This window comes from Rhinoderma darwinii, chromosome 2 (assembly GCF_050947455.1).
Source record: "Rhinoderma darwinii isolate aRhiDar2 chromosome 2, aRhiDar2.hap1, whole genome shotgun sequence".
Lineage (NCBI taxonomy): Eukaryota > Metazoa > Chordata > Amphibia > Anura > Rhinodermatidae > Rhinoderma > Rhinoderma darwinii.
In genome coordinates, this window is record NC_134688.1 from 146,566,907 (window position 1) to 146,593,689 (window position 26,783).

Sequence of the window (26,783 nt, forward strand, 5' to 3'; positions counted from 1 at the left end):
CATAGCTGCTACACAGTATAATGTTCCCCTTAGCTGTCCTATACAGTATAATGCCACCATATGTACGTACCTAATAAAAAAAATAACATAATTACTTACCTATCCCCGTTCCAACGACGGGTGGGGGATGCTTCTCCTCCTCTGCACTGTCCCATGAGTGATTCGGTGCAGACAGGCGTGATGACGTCACTACATCGCGCCTGCCTGCACCGAGCTGCCCATGGCAGAATGAATGCTGGAGCGAGGCTCCAGCATTCAACCCAATTGAATCTGCGTCCTGAGGACGCAGGTTCAGTTGGAAGCGGGACCAGCGCGGTCCACAGCGGCAGTTAGTAGAGCTAGAGCGCTGCATAGTTTTTTAAGATTATGTGCGGTTCGTATGATAATCCGCCATTGTATATATATGAAAACACAGGGCTAGGGACCAGAAGATTGGCAGCTCTCTCTAGAGGCCATCAGATTTTGAAAATAATTAGAAGATCTGTCACCAGATTTCACCATACAAACGGAATACAATATTAAATAGATATATTAAACCTGATGAGACTGATGTACTTACTTTGATAATCCATGTAAGAATGGTCGTATAATCTTTTCTCAAAGTTTTCCTGCCTTATAGTAAAATAATAATTGTATGAGATATATGCATGATATAAACTCAATCTCCCCCACCTAGAGCTGACAAGCTCCTATTAGTGTCCTCTTCCTGTGCACCATGCTAAAATCTCGCACATGCTCACTACAGGATGCAGTATCCCTGGCTCTGCAGCAAAAGAAAGCAGCAGATGGAGTTAGAAACTGGAATACCACACTAAAACTGCTGCTGGAAGACAGGCTTTCCCACTGCAGAACCAGTGAAACTGCAGTTTGTACCGAGTATGGGTGAGAGCCAGGGAGGCTTCAGTTTGTATTGAGCATGTGTGAGATTTCAGCATGGTGCGGGGGAGGAGGGACACTGATAGGAGCTTGTCAGCTTTAGGTGGGAGGAGATTGAGATTACATCATGCATATATTTGGTCTCATAAAATGCTCATTTAATATCAGGCAGGAAAATGTCGAGATTTTACAGCCATTCTTAGATGTATTTTCAAAGTAAGTACACCAGCTTAATCAGGTCTAAGAGATCTATTTAATAATGCATGCAGTTTGTATTGTGAAATCCTATGACAGATCCTCTTTAAGGGCACAATATACACAATACAGTCATTTTTCTATGGAATGAAGTGAACATCAGTATTGAATCAGTAAAATACCTGAAAAAAAACCAAAAAAATTTAACTAATGGAAAGCAATTTAAAATAAAAAAAGTTAAACTAAAAGATGACTCAGATCTTGGCAGGAGGGCTGATAGATACAGTAAAACTATTTTAACCCAACATGTACTGGAAGTCTTAATGAATTAATGAAAGAAATAAAATGTTCTTTTGACTATCATCCAAATAATAATAAATAAATAAAATAAAAACAGGTAGTCGCTATCTGCTCCTCATCTTTATAAAGTGCACATTTCTCCTTTTGCAACCTACACGCTTCCAGGCTCTTACAAAAATGAACTTTATGCCTTCATCAACTCTGCTGTCTTTAAAGGGTTTGTCTGGTTTGGATAACCCCCTTGTGTGTTATAGTTCCCACAATGATGAGCCCATTGCGGGCCCTCATTTCAGCTGCAACGTTGCGGGAGAAATTAAGTATTACACAGCGCCCATTTAAATCAATGATCCATACATGTAATGCTCAGACATACATAGTTACATAGTTACATAGTTACATAGTTAGTACGGCTGAAAAAAGACACATGTCCATCAAGTCCAACCAAGGGAAGGGAAAAGGGAAGGAAAAATTTCTACACATAGGAGCTAATATTTTTTTGTTCTAGGAAATTATCTAACCCTTTTTTAAAGCCATCTACTGTCCCTGCTGTGACCAGCTCCTGCGGTAGGCTATTCCATAAATTCACCGTTCTTACTGTAAAGAAGCCTTGTCGCCTCTGCAGCTTGAACCTTTTTTTCTCCAGACGGAGGGAGTGCCCCCTTGTTTTTTGAGGGGGTTTTACAAGGAACAGGATATCACCATATTTTTTGTATGTGCCATTAATATATTTATATAAGTTAATCATGTCCCCCCTTAGTCGTCTTTTTTCAAGGCTAAATAGGTTTAATTCTTTCAATCTTTTCTCATAACTTAAATTCTCCATGCCCCTAATTAGCTTCGTTGCTCTTCTTTGTATTTTTTCCAACTCCAGGGCATCCTTTCTATGAACTGGAGCCCAGAACTGAACTGCATATTCTAGATGGGGCCTCACTAATGCTTTGTAAAGTGGCAGTATTACATCTCTGTCCCGCGAGTCCATGCCTCTTTTAATACACGACAATATCTTGCTGGCCTTTGAAGCAGCTGATTGACACTGCATGCTGTTATTGAGTTTATGATTTACAAGAACACCCAGATCCTTCTCAACAAGTGACTCCCCCAGTGTAGCTCCCCCTAGGACATATGATGCATGCAGGTTGTTGGTACCCAGATGCATAACTTTACATTTATCTACATTAAACTTCATCTGCCAAGTGGACGCCCAAACACTTAGTTTGTTTAAATCTGCCTGTAATTCATGAACATCTTCCATAGACTGAACTATATTGCATAGCTTGGTGTCATCTGCAAAAATAGAAATAGTGCTATTAATCCCATCCTCTATATCATTAATAAATAAGTTGAATAATAGTGGTCCCAGCACTGAACCCTGGGGTACACCACTTATAACCGGTGACCATTCAGAGAAGGAATCATTGACCACAACTCTCTGGATACGGTCCTTGAGCCAATTCTCAATCCAATTACAAACTATATTTTCTAAACCTATAGTCCGTAATTTACCCATTAGAGCTCTATAAAGCGACTTTCCACTCATGCTAATAGATTGAGGTTTCAAGCAACGGACCACCCTCCATTACATATGTGTAATACGAGCATATGGATAGGAGTTGTCGAAGGTAAACTTTGCAACCCTATTTACTTCACTATGCAGTATTTATCTGTGTTGGCTGGGTGATGGTTCTTGAAGCACAGCTACTAGAAAATCAACCCTGGTGATTTATGCTCCCTGCACTTTTTGAATTCAACAGCCAGGTGCTTTCACACAGTATCTAATGCATGGAAGATTAATTCAGTCCAACACTGTATCATGACTAAGAATTAGTTGGTTGTGTACATAGCTTGCTACATGAAGCCATAACATGCTTGAAATGTTGGAACGGAGTATCTACATGGAGCTATTCTAGATTTTTACATACCTGAAAGAGCATGGTTCTATTCTTTTCAGAGTCTGACGGTTGTACATGGCTTGGTGCACTTGCATGTCTTCTTCTTGACTGTATTTTTCCATCATAAACCTTCTTTTGAATAGTAACACTACTACATCGAGACCTAAACTCCTGCTGGTCCTCAAAGTAGGAGTCCTCAAGTATCCTCTCAGGAAACGATACCCGCATACCAGCAAGATTGCTCTGGCTACCTATTGTAAATATCCCTGAATGGTTCCTGGAGGCAGAGTTCTCATTAGAGTCACTGTCTTGCTCTTCAAATGTACTATCAGATGGAGAAACTGGGATATTGGTCTCAGCCAATGTGAGGTCCGAGCTTGAGTCCACGCTTTGCTGCTCACTTAGCAGTTTTAGACGCTGACGTTCATGCTGAGAGAATTTTTCAATACAGTCATCAACAATAGTTGAAGGAGCATTTTTATGGACAATAACCACCTTCCCACAATATAAAACCTCAAACTTCTGTGAGTTATAAAAGGCATCTTCACCGTCTCTGGTGGGCTTTGAATCTTCCTTCAGGACAACTTTGGAAACCTGCCGAATGCTACTGATGACTATGGAAACCTGAATAGAAACAAAGCACAAAAATTAGGCATAGGTATAGGAATGTAAATTTAAAATTAATTTCTTATTTGTCTATGCTGAAGCCATCCTATTATTTACTGTTTACCTAAAGACAATCTAAGTGTAGGAGCGCTTTCATACTTCTCTTAAAGGAAAAACTAAACCTAGAAAATTCACAAAAAGATCCCTGCAATTCCTTTCTTCATCTCCTCCTTTCCTTTGATCCTATTATGTCTCATATTGCAATTAATACTGAGAAATATTCTTTGTATAAAGATCTTCTATATGCGTTCCATGAGATCAGCCATTTTCTCCCTCCTCCTCACAATCCTGTATCTGGCTGTAAGACAACTGGCTGCACCAGGAACCTCCCCCTCTGCAGTGTCTGCAGTAGGATACACAGATTAATAAACCCTACCCCTTTATTAAGCCCTCTCAGCAATTCACCAGCCGAAAATGGAACAGATCAGCATGAAATCAACCCGTTTGTTCCGTGAACATGCAGAACCCTGCAGGCTGGGACATGGAATATTATAGTTTGATTTTAAGCAAGCTGTTATTTTCTTCCTCAGCACAGTGCCAATCCAGCTTTGAACTGAACGATTGTCATTTGAAACCGTCTAGTTACTGTAGATACTTTACTAAACAGTTAAAGGGAAATACATGGGGTCATCAGAGAGGACTTTGCTAGCAAAAAAACATATCTTTTTTACATTAGGTCTATTGCGCACTGAACTGAGGGCAGGGAAGGGGCAGTGAGCTTGGCAACACTCAAACCACCCTTCTGTCTAGAGATGTCACGATACCAGAATTTGGACTTCAATACCGATACTTCGTGTAGTATTGCAATTTCGATACCAAAACTATACTTTGCCAACAGTAATAAAAATAAATTAAAAAAAAAAGTTCTTCCATTTTCTGATGTGAGGCGCGAGGTGTGATGAATTTTGAATGTGTCTCACAATAGTAACTAACCCCATCATGTTTCTCAGTCATAATGGGTTAATGTATATGGTACATGATGGGGTTAATTACTATTAATGACAGGCACAGGGAGGTTAAATTCATCACACCTCGTGCCACACAATAAGTGAAAGAAAGCAGTTTTTATTTTTATTTTTTACAGCGTACACATCATAAATGATGCAAAAAAAATTGTTGTGAAGGTTATTGCGACTGCGCCAATACCGAATATGTATATATTTTATGAATTGAGACTTCTTTTAATGTTTATTGTAAAAAATGTGTGTGTATTTTTTTACATTTAATATTACTTTGTTTTTACTTTATTTTTAAACTTTAATGTACTGGCATATATCTATATGCCAGTACATTAGCCTGTGTACTGATAGCACACAGGCATTTGTTAGGACATACCTAAGTATGCCCTAACAACAGGAAATATGGTCAGACAGCCCTGGGGTCCTTCAATGGACCCTGGGCTGTCTGCCCATATATGGTATGTCCCTCAATAGCGTCACGAGGATTCCTGTGATGTGATCCAAGGGGCATCTTCCCCTTCTCATTTTCTCAGGAATGATGCAGTCAGCTTTGATTATAGCATTCAGGGGAATAGTGGCGGAGATGGGAGGTTTCTCTAATTCTCCTGACAACAAGTGCACGCGGTCAGCATGAGGTTATGCGGCCGGCGCTGCACTAGTGAGCGGCGGCGCAGGTACTGAAGACAGAACCTGGGGGGTGTTTTGCAGTGCGCCCGCCATGTTCTGTCTTCCGTGCCGCCACTCATTAGTGCAGCACTGGCCGCATCACCCCATGCGGACCGCGCGCACATGTCAGGACTCCGGAGCAGGGCAATGACTGTATTACACAGCCGCAGTCCCACTCTCACAACATTCATGTGTTACTATACTTAGCTGTGCGACCGCACAGCTAAGTATCGAAATACATGAAATAACGGTATCGAACTGTTTGGGGGTGCACAGTAACTAAACAGTATCAAAGTTTCGATGCATCATGAATCCATACTTCTGTCTATGTTTGGTGGCATCACTGTCTATTAGCCACTCTTGATTTCAGACAGCCTCTTACCTGTAAGGAGGTTGCAGGAAAAAGGGTCTGTCTACCCGAGAAAAGGGAAAGACAGAAGCCAAAGAAAGAGATCATGTAAAGTGGCCCTCCAGTTTTCAAAGAGACATGTCAGAATATTGCAGTGTGGAGGTCTGGGAGCTTGGGGGAACCCCGATCTCTCTAAAAATTAAAAATAAGAAAAATGGGCTATGGTGCACACTTTATAGCACTGTTCTCCTTCGGCTCATAGCTCTGAGATCTCTGCATGGACATTATTCGCACTGAATATTATGGTAGTTCCATTAACAGTAGATTAAAAACCTGAAAATGTCATAGCCAAAAGCACAGTGCTCGGTAAAGTACCGGACAATCTATTAGCAATTATGGGGGTTCCAGCTCATAGACCCAACTTGATGCAACCTTCTGACATGTTTGCATTAACTGTTAGCCATAATCTTCAACATTAATTACATGTAATGAATCAATATAATATATGAGTTTCACTTTTTGAATTGAATTACAGAAATAAATTAACTTTTTGATGATATTCTAATTCATTGAGAAGGATCTGTATTGCCTAGTTCACACTAGACATCTTGGTTCATGGTTTGTTTATTTTTTATCTTACATATCTGACAATATTTTTACATAATGGTCAAATTAAAACTTTCAGTGAATAAGAACTGCACTATTTCATCAGGAACAACAAGGCATTGGTTTCTTTGGAATTTTCCAGTCTCGTGTTCTATTTTTCCTATGTAGTGTGGAATACTCCTCAAATCTACGAGTCACATGTAGCTCTGAGTCACACTAACCCACTGTTCCATTGTTAAGATGATTACAACTGATCTGCCTGTAAGAAATTATTATAAATTATGATCGTTATGTCTTTGGCACTAAATCAATTACCTCTATGGGAACTTGTTCAATCGTTTAATACATATAGGGGTGCCTGTACACAACGCAACTGTGCCGGGGTAGTTGCCGCATAGCTGAAAACTGCATGGCAAAGCCACATATGGTTTTACTGTGACTTACAATGCGGTTTTGGTCGCAAACCCGCATTCAAGGGCAAACATCTCCTGATTTCCAGAAGTTTTTTAACCCCTTAAGGACACAGCCTATTTTGGCCTTGTGGCACAGCCGATTTTTGCAAATTTGACATGAGTCACTTTATGTGGTAATAACTCCGGAATGCTTTTGCCTATCCAAGGGATTCTGAGATTGTTTTCTCGTGACTTGTTGTACTTTATGATACTGAAAAAGTTTCGTCGTTAAATTCAATATTTATTTGTAAAAAACACCCAAATTTTGAGAAAATTTGCAAAAATCAGCATTTTTCTAAATTGTAATGTATCTGATTGTAAAACAGATCGTAATACCACACAAAATATTTACTAGTTAACATTTCCCATATGTCTACTTTAGATTGGCATCGTTTTTTGAGCGTGCTTTTATTTTTCTATGACATCATAAGGCTTAGAACTTTAGCAGCAATTTCTCGCATTTTCAAGAAAATTTCAAAAGGCTATTTTTTCAGGGACCAGTTCAGTTCTGAAGTGGCTTTGAGGGCCTTATATATTAGAAACCCCCTATAAAACACCCCATTTTAAAAACTGCACCCCTCAAAGTATTCAAAACCACATTCAGATTTTTTTTTAACCCTTTAGGCATTTCACAGGAAATAAAGCAAAGTAGAGGTGAAATTTACAAATTTCATTTTTTTTTTACTAAATTCATTTGTAATACATTTTTTTCTGTACCACAGAAGGTTTTACCAGAGAAATGCAACTCAATATTTATTGCCCAGATTCTGCAATTTTTAGAAATATCCCACATGTGGTCCTAGTGCGGTAATGGATTGAAATACCGGCCTCAGAAGCAAAGGAGCACCTGGTGGGTTTTGGGGCCTCTATTTTATTAGAATATATTTTAGGCACCATGTCAGGTTTGAAGAGGTCTTGTGGTGCCAAAACAGTGGAAACCCCCCAAAAGTGACCCCATTTTGGAAACTACACCCCTCAAGGAATTTTTCAAGAGGTATAGTTAGCATTTTTAGCCCACAGGTTTTTTGGTAAATTTATTGGAACTGGTCTCAGAAGGAAACGAGGGCCATTTGGATTTTGGAGCACAGATTTTGCTGGAATGGTTTTCGGTGCCATGTCGTGTTTGCAAAGCCCTGGAGGGACCATAACAGTGGAAACTCCCCAAAATTGAACCCATTTTGGAAACTACACCCCTCAAGGAATTTTTCTAGGGGTATAGTGTGCAGTTTGACCCTACACGTTTTTTGCTGAATTTATGGGAATTATGGCGTGAAATTGAAAATCAAAATTTTTTTCTAATAAAATGTAGTTTTAGCTCAGATTTTTTCATTTTTACAACATATAAAGGAGAAAAAACACCCCAATATTTGTAAAGCAAACTCTTCTGAGCACAGCAATACCCCATATGTGGTAATAAACTGCTGTTTGGACACATGGCGGAAGTTAGAAAGGACGGAGCACCATTTGACTTTTGGAGCTCAAGTTTTGCAGGAATGGTTTGCTGCCCCATGTCACATTTGCAAAGCCACTGAGGGGCCAAAATAGTGCAAACCCTGCAAAAGTGACCCAATTTGGGAAACTATACCCCTAGTGGAATTTATCTAGCGGTATAGTGAGCATTTTGACCCCACAGTTTTTTTGCTGAATTATTGGGATTATGCAGTGAAAATGAAAATCTACATTCTTTCCACTAAAATGTTGAATTATTTTCATTTTCACAAGGAATAAAGGAGAAAAAGCGCCCCAACAATTGTAAAGCAATTTCTCCCGAGTACGGCAATACCCCATATGTGGTTATAAACTGCTGCTTGGATACACCGCAGGGCTCAGAATGGCAGGAGTGCTACTTGGCATGTAGATTTTGGTTGATTGTTTTTTGGGCGCCATGTCGCATTTGCAGAGCCCCTGAAGTACCCGTACAGTAGAAACCCCTAAGAAGTGACTCCATTTTGGAAACTATACCCCTCAGGGTAATCATCTAGGGGTGTACTGAGCATTTTGATCCCACAGGTGTTTCATAGATTGTTTTAGAATGAGGCAGTGAAAATGAAAAAAAAAAAAATTTCCCAAAAATATGTAGTTTTGCACCCAATTTTTTTCCCACAAGGGGTAATAGGAGAAAAAACAACACATAATTTGTTACCCAATTTTTCCCGAGTACGGCAATACCCCATGTGTGGCCCTAAACTGCTGTTTGGGCACATGGCAGAGCTCAAAATGGAAGGAGTGCCATGTGGCTTTTAGAGCACAGATTTTGCTGGACTGGTGTAGGGGCGCCATGTCGCATTTGCAGAGCTCCCTTAGGTACCAGAGTAGAGTGTAAAACCCTGAGAAGTGACCCCATTTTGTAAACTACACCCCTCAAGGCATTTATCATTTGCCTGGACATATGACAGGGCTTAGGAGTGAAAGGCGCATGTGAGATCTATTTTGGTGATTTTCGCAGCATTAGCCCACAACGGCAGGGCTCTGAGGTCAAATAGTAAAACAAACCCCCAAGTAGTGACCCCCATTTTGGAAACTGCACCCCTCAAGGCATTTTGACCACACAGGTTTTTTTTTTTTCTATTAGAAATGAATGCTCAGTGGATGGTGCAAAGTGAAAATTTCCACAGGTATGTGCCATTTTAGTGCACAATACTTTGTGCCCAGTTCGTGCCACTGAAGACAAATACCTCAAACTGTTAAGCGGGTTCTCCCGGGTATGGCGATGCCATATATGTGGACGTACACTGCTGCTTGGGCACGCTGCAGGGCGCGCCATTTGGCTTTTGGAGCGTGGATTTTGCTCGCTAGTTGTTCTGTTTGGGGTTTTGCTGGTATTTCAGTTATGATGTGGGAGCATATGTAAGCTGTGCGGAGAACATCAGGGGTATAATAAGAGAGTATAATAATGGGGTAAATAAATAATTATCCACAGATATGTGGCCGGTGTCGCACTGATAAATGGTGCCCGATCTTATCTGCTTTTGGACACTTTACACATTTTGCACCGCCATATTCTGAGAGCCAAAACGTCTTTATTTTTTCTCCACCGGAGCCGTGTGAGGGCTTATTTGTTGCGGGACAATCTGTAGATTTCATTGGTACCATTTTGGGGTACATGCGATTTTTTTGATCACTTTGTATTTCATTTTTTTGGCAAGCAAGGTGACCAAAAACCTGCAATTCTGATGTGTTTTATTATTTTTTTTTTTCGGCGTTCGCCATGCGCTATGAATGACAATTTTACGCTATTCTGCGGGTCGGTACGATTACGGCGATACCATATATATATAGTTTTTCTTATGTTTTGCAGCGTCTGCACGATAAAATCACTTTTGTTTCAAATAATTTATTTTTGGTGTCACCATATTCTGAGAGCCATAACTTTTTTATTTTTCCGTCAAAAAAGCTGCGGGAGGGCTTGTTTTTTGCGGGACGGGCTGCGTTTTTTAATGGTATAATTTTGGGGTACATGCAACTTTTAGATCCCTTTTTTTTATTCTGTTTTGCAAGGGGTAGTGACTAACAAACAGCGATTCTGGAATAGTTTTTTATTTAATTTTTTTACGGTGTTCACCGTACAGGTAAAATAGCGTGATATTTTTATAGTTTGGGTCGTTACGGATGCGGGGATACCACATATGTGTACTTTTTTTATGTTTTTTGGTTTTTCCTATAATAAAAGACTTATTATAGGAAAAAAGGCTGTTATAGTGTTTTTTAACATGAAACATATTTTTTTTTACTTTTTTACAACATTTTTATTAACTTGTTTTAACTTTTTTTTTGTGTTCCACTAGGGAACTTGAAGGCATGAAGCCCTGATCGCTATTCTAATACACTGCACTACCTACATAGTGCAGTGTATTAGAGCTGTCAGCTATTCACTGACAGCAAGCCTATTAGGCTTCGCCTCCCGGCGGGGCCTAATAGGCTTCCGTACTAGGAAGCGATTGTTAGGCTATGGTTGCCATAGCAACCATCGGAACACTCGCGGGTGCCGATGGTTGTTATTAGCAACCATAGGGTACGATCTAATCACTTAGATGCAACGATACATCACATACACACGTCATAGAGCTGTGATTGGTCAGTCTGCTTTGACTGACCAATCACAGCGATCGCCGGCAGGAGACCGCTGTGAATGGTCCCCTGCCGTCTTACTGTGCCGATCAACGTTATAAACAGTTGACGGCACAGTTCTGTCACCTTGTCCTTTGACAGGGTGACAGTTTTTAGCCAGGACGCACCGGTACGTCCCTGTGGCTTAAAGCACTTCAATGCAGGACGTACCGGTGCGTCCTGGTGCGCTAAGGGGTTAAAGAAAGTCGCGTTTTTCGTGGCATTTTTAGGCCTCATTTACACGAGCGTATTATACGCGCGTGCGACGCGCGTGCTTTTCACGCGTGTCGTACGCACCTATAATAGTCTATGGGGCTGTTTAGACGATGCGTGAATTTTGCGCAGCGTGAGTGCGTTGCGTAAAACTCACGACATGTTCTATATTCTTGCGTTTTTCACGCAACACGCACCCATTGACTTCAATGGGTGCGTGAAAACAACGCATGCCACACTGACGGTCCTGCGTTGCATGCGCGAAAATCACGCAAGAGCTGTCAAAAGGATGAATGTAAACAGAAAAGCACCACGTGCTTTTCTGGTTACAAACATCCAAACGGAGTGTCAAATTAGAGATGAGCGCACCGAACTTCACCGGGTTCGGCCGAACTCGTTTTAACCGAACCCGGCAAAAAATGTTCGGGTACGCGACGTCAGGAGACAGTCACTGTCCACGGTGCTGAAAGACTTAAACTGTTTCAGCACCATGGACAGTGACTTTCGATCACAATATACATATACGTGTAAAAAAAAAAAAGAAGTTCTGACTTACCGATAACTCCCGGCTTCTTCCTCCAGTCCGACCTCCCGGGATGACAATTCAGGCCAAGTGACAGCTGCAGCCAATCACAGGCCAAGCACAGGCTGCAGCCAATCACAGGCTGCAGCGGTCTCATGGCCTGCCGCGTCATCCTGGGAGGTGGGGCCGGATGACAAGAGAGGGACGCGTCACCAAGGCAACGGCCGGGAGCCCGGACTGGGGGAAGCAGGCAGTTCATGGTAAGTGTGAACGTCTTTTTTTATTCACAGGTTGGTGTAGATTGTGATCGGCATTCACTGTCGAGGGTGCTGAAAGAGTTACTGCCGATCAGTTAGCTCTTTCAGCACCTTGGACAGTGACGGGCGTCGACTACCTCATCTCTATGATGGCGGCTGCGCGAAAATCACGCAGCCGCGCATCATACACGGATGACACACGGAGCTGTCAATTGCCTTTTGCGCACGCAAAACGCAGCGTTTTTTTGCGTGCGCAAAACGCACACGCTCGTGTAAATGAGGCCTTAACGGCCGTTTTTGGAGCTGTTTTTCTATAGAGTCTATTTATAGAGTCGTTTTTCCCATTGAAATCAATGGGCAGATGTTTGTAGGCGTTCTGCTTCCGATTTCTCAGTCGTTTTTCAGGACGTTTACGGCTGAAAACACTCCACGTGAACATACCCTCAGAAAATCATTTTCATCTAAAAATAATTACAATTATTTCAGATTTCTTTTAGTATATGCTCATTTTATTATCTTTATCCCAATAATGTAAAATATCAAAATAATGGTTGGATCAGAGATTAAACTTCTGTTCTGAAGCCAACTATTACAGATGTGTCTTTCCAGTAAGTGTCACAGCCCAGGCCCATAAGCGATATTAATAAGGCCCGGTTTACACAAAGTTTTTTGGCGCTGTTTTTAACGCGGAAACTGCGTCAGAAACTGAGCCAAAAATGGGCGAAATCGCCTCCCATTGAAATTCCCGCGAGCGTAAAAAAAAGACTACATGCTATTTCTTCCCGCGGTTCTGTCTCTGACCTCCCATTGAATTAAATTGGAGGCAGAGAAAGCGTTTTTCACTGCATTTTCTGCCGTGGAGCTCAATGGCTGCAGCCGAAAAACGCAGCAAAAAACATGACCTTTCATTTTATTTTTTTTGCCTTATAGAATAATGCAGTGGACTATGCTATTCTATACAAAGGAATACAGTAAAAAAAAAAAGACTTGTAGCGCGCATTATACTTTTTTTTTTTACTATGGGGACCTACAGGCGACGGATGCCACTTTATACAGTGCAACCTTCCATTGGAGGTATACGTCGGGGAAAGCTCCCGACGTATACTTCAGACAGAAGGCTTGTGAACAGAGCCTTAAAGGGGTTGTCCGAGATTTTTTTTTTAAGTACATTTAGAAATACATTACACATATTAAAAATTGCATAATATACTTACCTGTGCAATCTTGCTTCTGTTCTCCGCTCTGGCTGCTTCTTCCTTCTGGTCACTTGAGCTCTGACGTCACCTTTTCAGCCGCCTCCACTGTCGTGTCGTATCCCGATCACATGGTCTCGCACCAGAGAGACGTCGGATGGTATACGACACGTCACTTGTCACGTGGTGTAGATCGGCTTCTTCTGCTTCACATGCAGTAATGTGCATGCGCTGTCACTGCTGTTCTCGCGGTCCCTGCTTTTCTCGAGATAACAGCAGGGGCCGCGCATGCGCGTTACAACAGAACAAGCCGATATACACCACGTCACAAGTGACGTGTCGTGTACCCGGCAAGAATTTAAGATCAACAACGCGGCAAGAGCCGGAGCAGAGAGAGACGTCAACAATTAAGTTCCCGACGGCAGGATCTGGAAACGGGGCCACTTTGGAAAACGTAAGTATATTACAAATGTATTTATTTTTTTAACTAAAATGATTTAATGGTGTTATTTAAAATATTATGTTATCTCGGACAACCCCTTTAAGGGCCTGTTCACATCAGCATTGCTTTCCGTTGAGGGGGTTCCGTCAGAGGTTTCCTTCGGGGGAACCCCTCAACGGAAAGGCAAACGGAAACCTTAGCTTCCGTTTGCATCACCATTGATCTCAATGGTGATGGAAACTTTGCTAATGGTTTCCGTTTGTCACCGTTGTGACAGGATTCCTTTGTCACCATTGAGAGCAAACATAAGCTAAGTTTTCCGTTTGTCTTTCCGTTGAGGGGTTCTCCAGATGGAAACCTACGACGGAACCCCTCAACGGAAAACAACGCTGATGTGAACAGGTCGTTGAAAATCTTTTTCTCACTGTTGGTTTAGTGTTCTGTACTTTATGATCATTCTGTCCCTGGTATAATGTAAATAAGCTCTTCATACAATGACTTCCTGGTGAGTTGTACTGATTTTGTCTTTTTACACAGAAGATAATCCTTAGAGGCAGAGCTCTAGTGGGGAGGGAGGGAGCAGCAGCCTGAACCGATCATAAGACTACTTCAGACTCCCGGTAGTCACAGATCACAAGTCTGCATTAAAGGGTTTTTTCACGTTTTACGTAAGAAAAAGAATAGTTTAAGAGTTATGCGGGATGTGAATTTTTTTTGTTAGGGGATGGAAATTAAATAAATAAACCAAAAAAGCAATACTTACCTATCCTTGACCTTGGCGATCCAGCGCTGATGTGGCACTCCCGTTGGTTGTTTCCATGCACGTAGCATGACACCAATCAGAGGGCTCAGTGGCCATATTATGCCAAAAACACGATTTTACGCAGTGTGCTTCGCTGAGCCTTCTGATTGGCTACAGAGGTTACATGCTAAGTGAATGTAAACAACCACCGGGAGTGCCGCCAAAGCAACAGCGCTGGATCACCAAAGCAAGGATAGGTAAGTATTGCTTTTTTTGTTTATTTATTTAATTTCCAGCCCCTAATAAAAAAAAATCATATCCCAGATGACCCCTCAAAGGGGTTGTCCACTATCGGACAACTGATGACCTATCCACCAGATAGGACATCAGTATATGATCTGTGGGGGTACGACAACCGGACTCCGCACCGATCAGCTGCTCCTGTGGCCTCCGGGCACCGGACGTCCATGCCGGAAGAAGTTGGCTTTGGTCACGGAATAGCGGCCAAGCTGCATTACTGCAGCTCTACTTCCTATTCAAGTGAATAGGAGCAGAACTGCAGTTCTGCAGCATGGACGCTATGCAATCTACAGAGCCAACTGCTTCCTGCTCCGTACATTGCATACTGTGCAATGACAACCGGTTCCCGCAAGCCACCGGAGCAGCTGATCGGGTGTCGGACCCCCACAGATCATATAGTGATGGCCTATACAGTGGATAGGTCATGAGTTGTCCGGTAGTGGACAGCCCTTTTAACCACAGTATAAATTAAAAGTTCTAAAATTTTCTAATATACAATAGAGAAAATTATTGATGGCTTTTGTGGTGTTCTGTGGAGGAGGGGACAGATTAAATAAACAGTTGCCACCCTGCAGCAAAATCGGAGCGGAAAAAAAATCTGATCCCGCAGTTTAACCCTTGTGATGCCATGATCGTAGCATAACAAGGGAGAGGTTTTCTTTAGTAGCTCATCGTCAGCCCTGGCAATAGAGATGTCGAGGCTGATGGTTTTAGGGGGACAGCCCTGGACTCACCTAACAAAGGCCCCCAGGGCTGTCCTGTGTGATCTCCTGTTAGGGCATACACGAGATTTCATTAATTAGATGTAAGTAGAAGAGAAATAATGGAGATTGACTAAGCCAAATGCGCCAGAATTCTGGCTCAAATTACGCGAATAGTGGCACATACGGCTTTCTTATTAAAAATGTAAGGTGATATCTTTTTATTTTATATTACTTGTTTAGGGTACAATGGTTAGAAACAGAAATAAGAAAAAATGTTTCTTCAATCAATGATATGTGCCTAAAAAACATGAATCCCCTAATTCTCTAGTGCATAGCGATGCCAAATATGTGTACATTGCCTAACATATGACGTCCAGGTAGCGCTGGGAACAAGAACCCATTGTTTTATTTTACATGTATTTCCTCCCCTTAGCTTTAGGGTTCATGTATGTCACGATCCATGGGTATGTGTACCCACTAGGATGCACTGCCTTAGCGGAATAGCAGCTGGCCAAACAACCGTCCTAGTACGAGAGTACCTATGATAGTCCAGACAGTAATGGAGGCTCGGCACAGATGAACTTGCAGACACCAGACGTGGTGTATATCAGCAGAAATGACAGGTGGCACAACACGACTCCAACACTCTACAACACAGGAACAATTATAGCACGGAATACAGGATACAGGTAGCAGGACACGGGAACAACGGGAACACGATAACACTAAGGGACCACTCCCTAAGACTAACATGGGTAAATACAACAACGCTCAGGCAATGAGTGAAAGGGCAGAGCCCTTTTTATAGTTCAGGGTGATTATGGGCTTATTACAGATTTTACTTATATGTGTGCACTGGCTCTTTAAGGCCAGACGCGAGCCTGCACACACTACGGGAACCAGTGCAGCGATGCGGAAGTGAGTGCCAGCATCTCTCAGGAGGGAGATGCTGCCCGGCACTCACTCGTCCATGGCCGCGGCCGTTGGGGGGCAGGTAAGAACGACGGTCTGCGGCTGCGGACGTTACAATCTACATGGCTGTATTACAGCTCTGTTTTGTGCGGAGCTTCAAAAGGAATACCGTAGAGGTACCTGAGCCTTCTACTGTACCCCCCGTATGCCTAGGATTTCATAAGGCGGTGCACAGTTTTTTTCCCGGACAGATTATGTGTATTCTTACAGGGAAAAAAAAAGTGCCATGCTCCATTGCTTCTAGAAGGGTATATCTCCGTACATGCGAAGAACATCGGAGCCTGTAGGGCAGTGCATAGAGGCTGTATGGCTCTGTACTAAAGGATGTTTATAAAGAGAAGACAGGTTGCATCTTCTGTGAATGAGCCCCAACCCCCTCTGCAAAGGGAATCCCTGTGATGTCATCAACGATGTCACAGAGTTCCTTAGCAACTGCCAGAATGTAGTAGCTTCTTAATTCAGGGACACAGTACTCATTGGCCACATTTACTGAGAATGGTGTGAGGAAACAAAGCACAACATTTTTTGCAAATTTGGAGAAAGTCCCGATGTGACTTTTTAAAAGTTGAATTTTATGCCAAAAATGCGTGAAAGAACTAAAATAAATGTGGGTCGAAAACGCACACTGTGTTCTTGGTTTTTAGTGACAGCAAAATAATTATTTTTCCACTTTGTCACGGTACAAGATCAAGCTGCCAGAGTGACAGCCCATTCCTGCCAATGACAATGTGTACAGGAGTGCGAAGTGCCATCAAAAGGAGCATGTAAACCCTGCCATGAGACTGTTAATTTAAATGGGACAGGCAGTAAGGAGTTAAACAGCAGCAAAAGAAAAGGAGTAGTGAAGAAAATAACAATTCATGAAAGTATAAGGGTATGCTCACACGCAGTGTTCCCAGGCGGTTTTCGGAGCATAAACGCCACGTAAAAAAAGAAGTGCATATCACTTCTTGAGCCGTTTTTGGAGCTGTTTTTCATTATGTCAATAGAAAAACAGCTCCAAAAACGGCTGCAAAAAAATGCATCAAAAAACGTTTGATGGTTAAAAAACGGCTGAAAATCAGAGGCTGTTTTCCCTTGAAAACAGCTCCGCCGTATTTTATATCGCTTTTTCGTTTTGCGCATGAACATAGCCTTAGTGGAAGCGGTCGCTGCCTTGGGATCTGCTTCAAATCATCTCTGGAATTGTGTCCCCGGAAGTTCTCTTTATGATTTGTAAAAATACATGCTCAAAAAGCTTTGATATTTAGAACAGGATAGTTTTTGTAAATGCAAGAGCCATCAAATGCATTTATTTACATAGCGGAGTTGATAGCACATAAAAAAATATCCCTAGAGACAGAAGTGGCATAACCAGACGAGGCATGTAAATAAACAAGACTGTAGAGCACTCAGCATGCTACTTCACGCTTTGTAACAGCTGTCCTTTCCTGTAATGTAGGCAGACAGGCCCCTGGCAACCTTCAATAGAGTAGCAGTATTATATTTGATTTGTACAACTAGAACAAAGCCTACGTACTTGTCCGAGATGCAGAAATGCAAACATAGTGCCTACAGGTTTTACCATTTAAAGGCTATGTACACCTTTGAGTGGAATTTTTAACAATTTTTTAATCAATGTGTTTTGTATTTAATCTCTTTTCTAATTGACTTTAATTAAAAAATGAGTGAGCTAATATCGATCACATCTAAGTTGGAATCGGCTGAGAGAGAACGACACAGCTTCTATTAAGTGAATTAGAAAATTGCTTAAAAACCCAAAACACATTGATTTAATAATGAAAAAAATCAATTCAAAGATGTACATAGCCTTTAAAGAGGCTCTGTCACCACAATATAAGTGGCCTATCTTCTACATGATGTGGTCGGCGCTGTAATGTAGATTACAGCAGTGTTTTTTATTTAGGAAAACGATCATTTTTGACAGAGTTATCACCTATAGTAGCTTTATGCTAATGAGTTTCTCAATGGACAACAGGGCGTGTTTTACTATATGACCAAGTGGGCGTTGTACAGAGAAGTGTATGACGCTGACCAATCAGTGACCAATCAGCGTCATACACTTCTCTCCATTCATTTACACAGCACATAGTGTTATAGATATATCACTATGTGCAGCCACATAAACACACTATAACATTACTGACGTGTCCTGACAATGAATATACATTACCTCCAGCCAAGACACACTGTATTCACAATCCTGACATTTCTGTAGTGTCTGTGTGAGATTTACAGCGAGGCAAGCGTAACCTCGTTTTAAATGACAGGTTACATTGTAATCTCGCGAGATTACGCTTGCCTTGCTGTAAATATCACACAGATGCTACAGAAATGGATTCTGAATAGACATCACGTCCTGGCTGGAGGTAATGTATATTCACTGTCAGGACACTTCAGTAACGTTACTGTGTGTTTATGTGGCTGCACATAGTGATGTAATAGGATTACTATGTGCAGTGTAAATGAATGGAGAGAACTGTATGACGCTGATTGGTCACTGATTGGTCAGCGTCATACACTTCTCTCCACAACGCCCACTTGGTCAAAAAGTATAACACAGGGGTATAAATGACCCTTGGTCATGAAAGGGTTAATAATACTGCCACAGTCTTAATACATCTCCCCCGTAGTGTTTTGTGCACTCGGAGATACAACTCAATAAGACGTTGTAATTGAATTAATATCTGGAAATGTGTATTTAACAAACTACAACATTCTGTGTCCCTGTAAAACAATAAAGTATCTGAAGAAAAAGGGAAATGTATTCACCTTATTGACTTTAGTTGTTCAAACAAACCTACTAGGAAATGCCAAGATGACATGATGTGCGGTTACTAAAGAATATAGGCCAGGACCTCGTGTCCTTATGTGCCACAATGTAATACCAAATGTCCTTCATTTCATGTCTGCAAACACAAGCATGGCCTCATATATTAGATTAACCCCTTAGTGACCAGCCTATTTTAGGCCCTAATGACCAAGCACATTTTTTCATTTTTCTAGTCGCATTCAAAGAGCTATAACTTTTTTATTCTGCTGACGACATAGCAGTATGAGGACTTGTTTTTTTGTGGGATTAGTTGTACTTTTTAATGCCACCATTTTGGGGTAGATATCATTTTTTTATTAACTTTTATTGCTTTTTTTGGGGAGGAATAGAAAAAAAAACAGAAATTCCGCCCTTGTTCTATTGCGTATTAAATTCACGCCGTTCACTGTGCGGCATAAATAACACATAACCTTTATTCTGTGGGTCGGTATGATTACGGCGATACCACATATGTAAAGGTTTTTTATGTTTAACTACTTTTGCGCAATAAAAATTATTTTGAACTAAAATTATTTGCTTTCCAAGAGCCGTAATTTTTCCGTCAATGTAGTGACATGAGGGCTTATTTTTGTGGGACGAGACATAGTTTTGATTGGTACTTTTTCGGGTTTCGTGGGACCACTTTTTATTTTTTTTTTACTGTAATTTTTATGAATAATTTTTATTTCACATTTATTACTTATTTTATTAGTCCCACTATGGGACTTTACTTTGCGATCTTTAGATCGCTGTTATAATGCTTTGGTATACTTAGAATACCAGAGCATTATTGCCTGTCAGTGTAAATCTCACAGGCAATCTATTAGGATGTGCCTCCGACACATCCTAACAGGCATATACCCAGGGCAGAACTGGGGGCCTTTATCAGGCCTCCGGCTACCAAGGCACCCCATCGGGGGCCCGAGATTGGATTTCCCGGCCGCCGATGGGTGAGAGAGGGAGCTCCTTCCCTCTATAAACTATTTAAATGCCGCGGTCGCTATTGACCGTGGCATTTAACGGGTTAAACGCCCGCGATAAAAAGTAAACTTTGATCGTGGCCATTGGAGCAGGAGCCCGGCTGTCATCAGACAGCCAAGCCCGGCTCCAGCCTGCACAGGACACCACTGCAGGACTTAGGCCCCATGCACACGACCGTATTTTTGTCCACCCGTAAACACTGGCGTAAATACGGGTCCTTGGTCACACGTATTCGACCCGTATTGCACCAGTATTTACAGACCCGTGCTCGTAAATATGGGTCCGGTGTCACCCGTATTCCACCCGTATTTACGGGCACGTTTTTGGCTGCAAAATTGCACTGCACTAATCGGCAGCCCTTCTCTCTATCAGTGCAGGATAGAGAGAAGGGACAGCCCTTTCCGTAATAAAAGTAAAAGAAATTCATACTTACCCGGCCGTTGTCTTGGTGACGCGTCCCTCTCTTGGCATCCAGTCCGACCTCCCTGGATGACGCGGCAGTCCATGTGACCGCTGCAGCCAGTGATTGGCCTGTGATTGGCTGCAGCGGTCACATGGGCTGTAACGTCATCCCAGGAGGCCGGACTGGAGGAAGAAGCAGGGAGTTCTGGGTAAGTATGAACGTCTTTTTTTTTTACAGCTTTATCTATATTGTGATCGGTAGCCACTGTCCAGGGTGCTGAAACAGTTACTGCCGATCGTTTAACTCTTTCAGCACCATGGACAGTGACTATTTACTGACGTCACCTAGCAACGCTTCCGTAATTACGGGTGCACACACGTAGTCACCTGTAATTACGGGAGCCCCATAGACTTCTATGGGCTGCCCGTGCCGTAATTACAGCCTGAAACAGGACATGTATATTTTTCAAAGGCACGGGCACCTTCCCCTAAGCATACTGGGAGGTACCCGTGGCCAATAGAAGTCTATGGGCTCATAATTACGGGCCGTAAATATGGCCCGTAATTACGGGAGTTTTTACGGTCGTGTGCATGGGACCGACTGGGCCGCCGTGAAAAGGCGACTGCCTAGCCTAGGGACCATTAGTGACCGCCGTGAAAAGGCATATTTGTGGTCACTAAGGGGTTAAAGAGGCTCTGTCACCAGATTTTGCAACCCCTATCTGCTTTTGCAGCAGATAGGCGCTGCAATGTAGATTACAGTAACGTTTTTATTTTTAAAAAACGAGCATTTTTGACCAAGTTATGACCATTTTTGTAGTTATGCAAATGAGGCTTGCAAAAGTCCAAGTGGGTGTGTTTAAAAGTAAAAGTCCAAGTGGGCGTGTATTATGTGCGTACATCGGGGCGTTTTTAATACTTTTACTAGCTGGGCGTTCTGATGAGAAGTATCATCCACTTCTCTTCAGAACGCCCAGCTTCTGCCAGATCACGCTGTGACGTCACTCACAGGTCCTCAGATCAACTGAAGCCTCTGGTGCCGATGTGTCCTCGCTCGTCTGACACGATGCAGGACCTGTGAGTGACGTCACAGCGTGATCTGGCAGAAGCTGGGCGTTCTGAAGAGAAGTGGATGATACTTCTCATCAGAATGCTCAGCTAGTAAAAGTATTAAAAACGCCCCGATGTACGCACATAATACACGCCCACTTGGACTTTTACTTTTAAACACACCCACTTGGACTTTTGCAATCCTCATTTGCATAACTACAAAAATGATCATAACTTGGCCAAAAATGCTCGTTTTTTAAAAATAAAACCGATACTGTAATCTACATTGCAGCGCCGATCTACTGCAATAGCAGATAGGGGTTGCAAAGTCTGGTGACAGAGCCTCTTTAAGTATTTTACACAGTTAAAAAACACAAAAATAAGTACTAACCCCTCCCCTTCACTGTCTTATGACAGCAGGCGGTGCAGGTCCCCAGTCTACAGCTGATGAGAACTCCTGTGAGCGTTCATCCTCTAAGGCGAAAATTCCCACGAACGTGTGCGTTTTGCGCGCGTTGCAGTTCCGTATGGCATCAGTGTTTGGTGCGTGGCTGCGTGTTTTTTGCGCGTATGGCCTCGTTATGACACATGGTTTTAATTAATGTTTAGAAACATAAATGAAGGAGGTAGTTTTATTATTTCCTTCATTTCGTCAACAACTGTAGCGCGAATCATAGGTCCATGCGACGCGCGTGATTTTCACGTGCGTATCACGGACGTAAAATACGATTGTGTAAATGAGGCCTAAGTTTAAGCTGTTACTAACAGCTCCTGTACTTAGAGAAGCCTTTAGAGTACAGCTGGGATTGAAAAAAATTCTGACTCCCAGCTGTTTAACACTTTGATCGCCGCGGTCTTTGACTGCGGCATGATCAAAGGGGACTCCCCCCTCTCTGATTGCGTCACTGGGCGATCGAAGACTGGGGGACTCCTCTGCAGGCAGCCCTGGGGTCTTAGATAGGTTGTGTGCCTGCTGTTAGGGCACACGCAGTCAGTACTGCCATAACAAAGTTTGTGTCCCAGTGACACAGTGTAATGTATTAGCATTCAGGAGTATGCTAATACATTATAAATAAATGATAAAGTTGTAAATAAAGTTATCCCTTTATGGGAGTAAAAAAATGGCGAAAAACTTTTTTCCTATATTCACATCGCAAAAATAAATATTACTTACACAGTGCATTTTTTCTACCCCCCCCCCCCACTACATTACGCAGAAAAAAAATACAATCTCTCCCACATAAAACAAGGCCTCATATAGCCACATCAATGAAAAAGCAAAAAAGTTATTTCTGCTAATAGACAGAGAGGCAAAAATGGAAAAATGTGGCTGGTCATTAATGCATTTTCAAGCCTGGTCATTAAGGGGTTAATAGAGGCTCACAGTAGTTTTACAAAACAGTGATGTCTGAGGTGCAAAAAAAAACAATTAATATCATTCTAATAATCGACAGTTTGCAGAGAACTCATTAGTGGGTAATTAATATTGTATTCCAGCTACAGCCACAATAAAAAAATATAAACCGTTAACAAGATGGGATTTAGAGGGGTATTCCCATCTTATACATTTATGGAATGATAGTTGTGTATCCCATTTTTGGGAGTCCCTAACCTCATTCCACCTAGTGAGGCAGCTGCTGGCTTCTGCATCCAGGCCGAGACCCAGGGGACAGAGGGACGGCAACTCCGGAAAACAGCTGAGCTCGCTGAGTTATGCTGTTTCTGGAACTCACAAGTACACACATGCTGTTACATCAAGCTGTACCATGGCCTAGTAAAAATGAATACTATTATATAGAAGCGATATTTTAATATGTGATATTAGAGTTTTAAGATAATAGAAGGCAGCACCCCATAGCGGTACAACACACCCCCCCAGAAGCCCCAAACACCACAGTTGGGCACAATATACTTCACCAGCATCGCTAAACAAATACCAGAGTGCAGAACAACATACCAGCCCCGCAGCGCCAAATGCCACAGTGAAGCACCACATACCAGCCCCGCAGCGCCAAATGCCACAGTGAAGCACCACATACCAGCCCTGCAGCGCCAAATGCCACAGTGAAGCACAACATACCAGCCCTGCAGTGCCAAACAAATGCCACAGTGCAGCACAGCATACCAGCCCCGCAGTGCCAAACAAATGCCACAGTGCAGCACAGCATACCAGCCCCGCAGCGCCAAATGCCACAGTGCAGCACAACATAGCAGCCCCGCAGCGCCAAATGCCACAGTGCAGCACAGCATATCAGCCCCACAGTGCCAAACAAATGCCACAGTGCAGCACAGCATACCAGCCCCACAGTGCCAAACAAATGCCATAGTGCAGCACAGCATACCAGCCCCGCAGCGCCAAATGCCACAGTGCAGCACAACATAGCAGCCCCGCAGCGCCAAATGCCACAGTGCAGCACAGCATACCAGCCCAACAGTGCCAAACAAATGCCACAGCGCAGCACAGCATACCAGCCCCGCAGCGCCAAATACCACAGTGCAGCACAACATAGCAGCCCCGCAGCGCCAAATGCCACAGTGCAGCACAGCATACCAGCCCCGCAGTGCCAAACAAATACCAAAGTGCAGCACAACATAGCAGCCCCGCAGCGCCAAATGCCACAGTGCAGCACAACATAGCAGCCCCGCAGTGCCAAACAAATACCACAGTGCAGCACAACATACCAGCCCCGCAGCGCCAAATGCCACAGTGCAGCACAGCATACCAGCCCCGCAGTGCCAAACAAATACCAAAGTGCAGCACAACATAGCAGCCCCGCAGCGCCAAATGCCACAGTGCAGCACAACATAGCAGCCCCGCAGTGCCAAACAAATACCACAGTGCAGCACAACATAGCAGCCCCAAATGCCACAGTGCAGCACAACATACCAGCCCCGCAGTGCCAAAACAATACCACAGTGCAGCACAGCATACCAGCCCCGCAGCGCCAAATGCCACAGTGCACATATGAAAGAAAACTACCCTGATAGTTGGCGGGAATTGGAACTAATATATACAAAACTGCTACCAGCAGATAAACCCTTCTAACCCAACTATCATGAATTGATCATTTAAATAACTTTATTACACTTTATTAAGCAAAAAGACTGACCACATATATGTTTTTAAAAATTTATATATGTCCTCCGTTTGGAAGGTGATAGTGGACAGTGCCTATATGACCATGCGTACGTATTGCCAATTTGGCCGGCGGTTGCAGAACGCCAGACCCAATCGGCAGTATATCAATAGGGACCAGCGGAGTTAGACATTAGTTTAAAAGGAAAATGTCAAAGCGCCCCCGACATGTTTCGCTACACGAGGTAGCGTCCTCAGGGGTTCCGGGGCTAATGATGCCACAGTGCAGCACAACATACCAGCCCCGCAGCGCCAAACACCACAGTGCAGTAAATTTACACAGGTCAATGATCGGGAACGAGTGTACATATAAATGTGCATTTGCCCAATCATTGGCCCATGTAGAAAGGCCGTAAGAAAGGAATTGCTGAGATATTATTTTATTTATTTTTGTGCATCTTGTATTTTTAGTATTCCTCTAATAAAAGATGAAAATCGCTCAATTATAAAAATAAAAAAAACAACCTTGACTGCATATTATGCTTAGTGAATCCCACCCAATATCTCTATACAAGGTTAAGCTACCAGAGTAAGGTTACAGCGTGTATAATTGTCACCAGCCTCTAAAGTCAGTCCACTTGGCGGCTTTACAAAACGTCCATTATTGTGCAACAGTGTTAATGGGCCCGGCAACCAGTGAAATCAGCAACAAGCTCTTCCCATATAACAACTTCAACATTACATCTCAGTCAATTGTTCCTATATGAAAACACAGAGCATCTAATGGACAAGAAGTAATTGAATTTATTTCATCTTCAAACTAAACACAATGACATCAGCGCCGGCAATTAGGACACCGTGAACATCTGCCGCCAAACAACTGCTACGTCTTGGAGGTAATGGCTTTGACAGCGAATCTGTGAAGGCTTTAACCCTTTTTTGACATGCTCGGTGGATACAACAATATGGCTTTGCATAGAACAGAAAGCTTTTTCGGTGTTGGGCTCCTTCCATTACATACAGCTTATATTACAGGATTTCACATTGTAAATTAGTTGCGGAAAATCTGCAGCATAATACGGTAACAGCAAAGTGGATGAGATTTGTACAAATCTCATCCACATGCTGCGTACATGCTGAGCAGAAAAAACGCTCAGATATTGACCTGCGGTGCGTTTTTTAAATCCGCAGCATGTCAATTTTATTTGCGCAAGCGCTGCTTATTTGTTGCAACAAATATTCGATTTTTTTTTTTTTGCAGCGATTTCGCTTCAAAAGAAAGAAAGCAACTCAGAAAACAAATTTAATCTTATACTTACCCAGAATTCTGTGTTTTTCTTCATCCAGGCCGGCCTTCTGGGATGACGTTTTATCCCATGTGACCGCTGCAGCCAATGACAGGCTGCAGCGGTCACATGGGATGAAACATCATCCCAGGAGTCCAGGCTACAGGATGGCGGAGGGACGCGTCGCCATGGCTACTTAAGTATGAATCTTTTTTTTAAGTGCAGTTTTCCGGCCGAAAAACGGCACCACAATTTGGTGTGGTTTTTCAGCCGGAATTCTCTGCAGCACACATGGCAAACATACCCCTATGGGGCTGCCAAAGATAGCACTCGGCAGCACTATAGAAATGAATGGAGCAGTGGCGTAGCATGCGCACTAATGCACCATTACTATAGGGCTCATAGGAACGGCAAGGAAAGCCCATTCTAAGGATCAGTGGGGGTCCCAACAGTCAGACACCCACCGATCAGATATCATACTAATGGTCAATGATTATGGGAAAACCCCTTTAAATATTTATAAGACGAAAATGTATTGTCTCACAACAACCATCTAGTTTAGACAGTTGTCACCAACACCAAAGAGAGAAATCAATCACTGCCCCCTCAGCCAACAGTTTTCCCAGAAAAATTCCTATAAGGACAAGCCACTGCCAGACACTTCTCGTGGCAGCTTATCATCTGACAGAGCAAAAAGACTGGACATGTTGAAACCCATGTCCGACCCTTTACCCCAACATCTGCTATCAGGGACCGTTGGGATGC

General features: G+C 42.7%; 1 protein-coding gene across 4 annotated transcripts in view; it reads right to left on the minus strand.

The window, feature by feature from the left end:
- TBC1D4 (TBC1 domain family member 4) overlaps nucleotides 1-26,783 on the minus strand; it is a 181,689-nt gene that overhangs the window by 75,154 nt on the left and 79,752 nt on the right. For 3 of the 4 annotated variants that reach the window (XM_075852340.1, XM_075852341.1, XM_075852342.1), the window contains one exon: nucleotides 3,291-3,884. In XM_075852340.1, the coding sequence (XP_075708455.1) occupies nucleotides 3,291-3,884 (594 nt within the window). Of the gene's footprint in view, nucleotides 1-3,290; nucleotides 3,885-26,783 lie in introns of those variants that run through there. The other variant, XM_075852343.1, reaches the window with a different exon arrangement.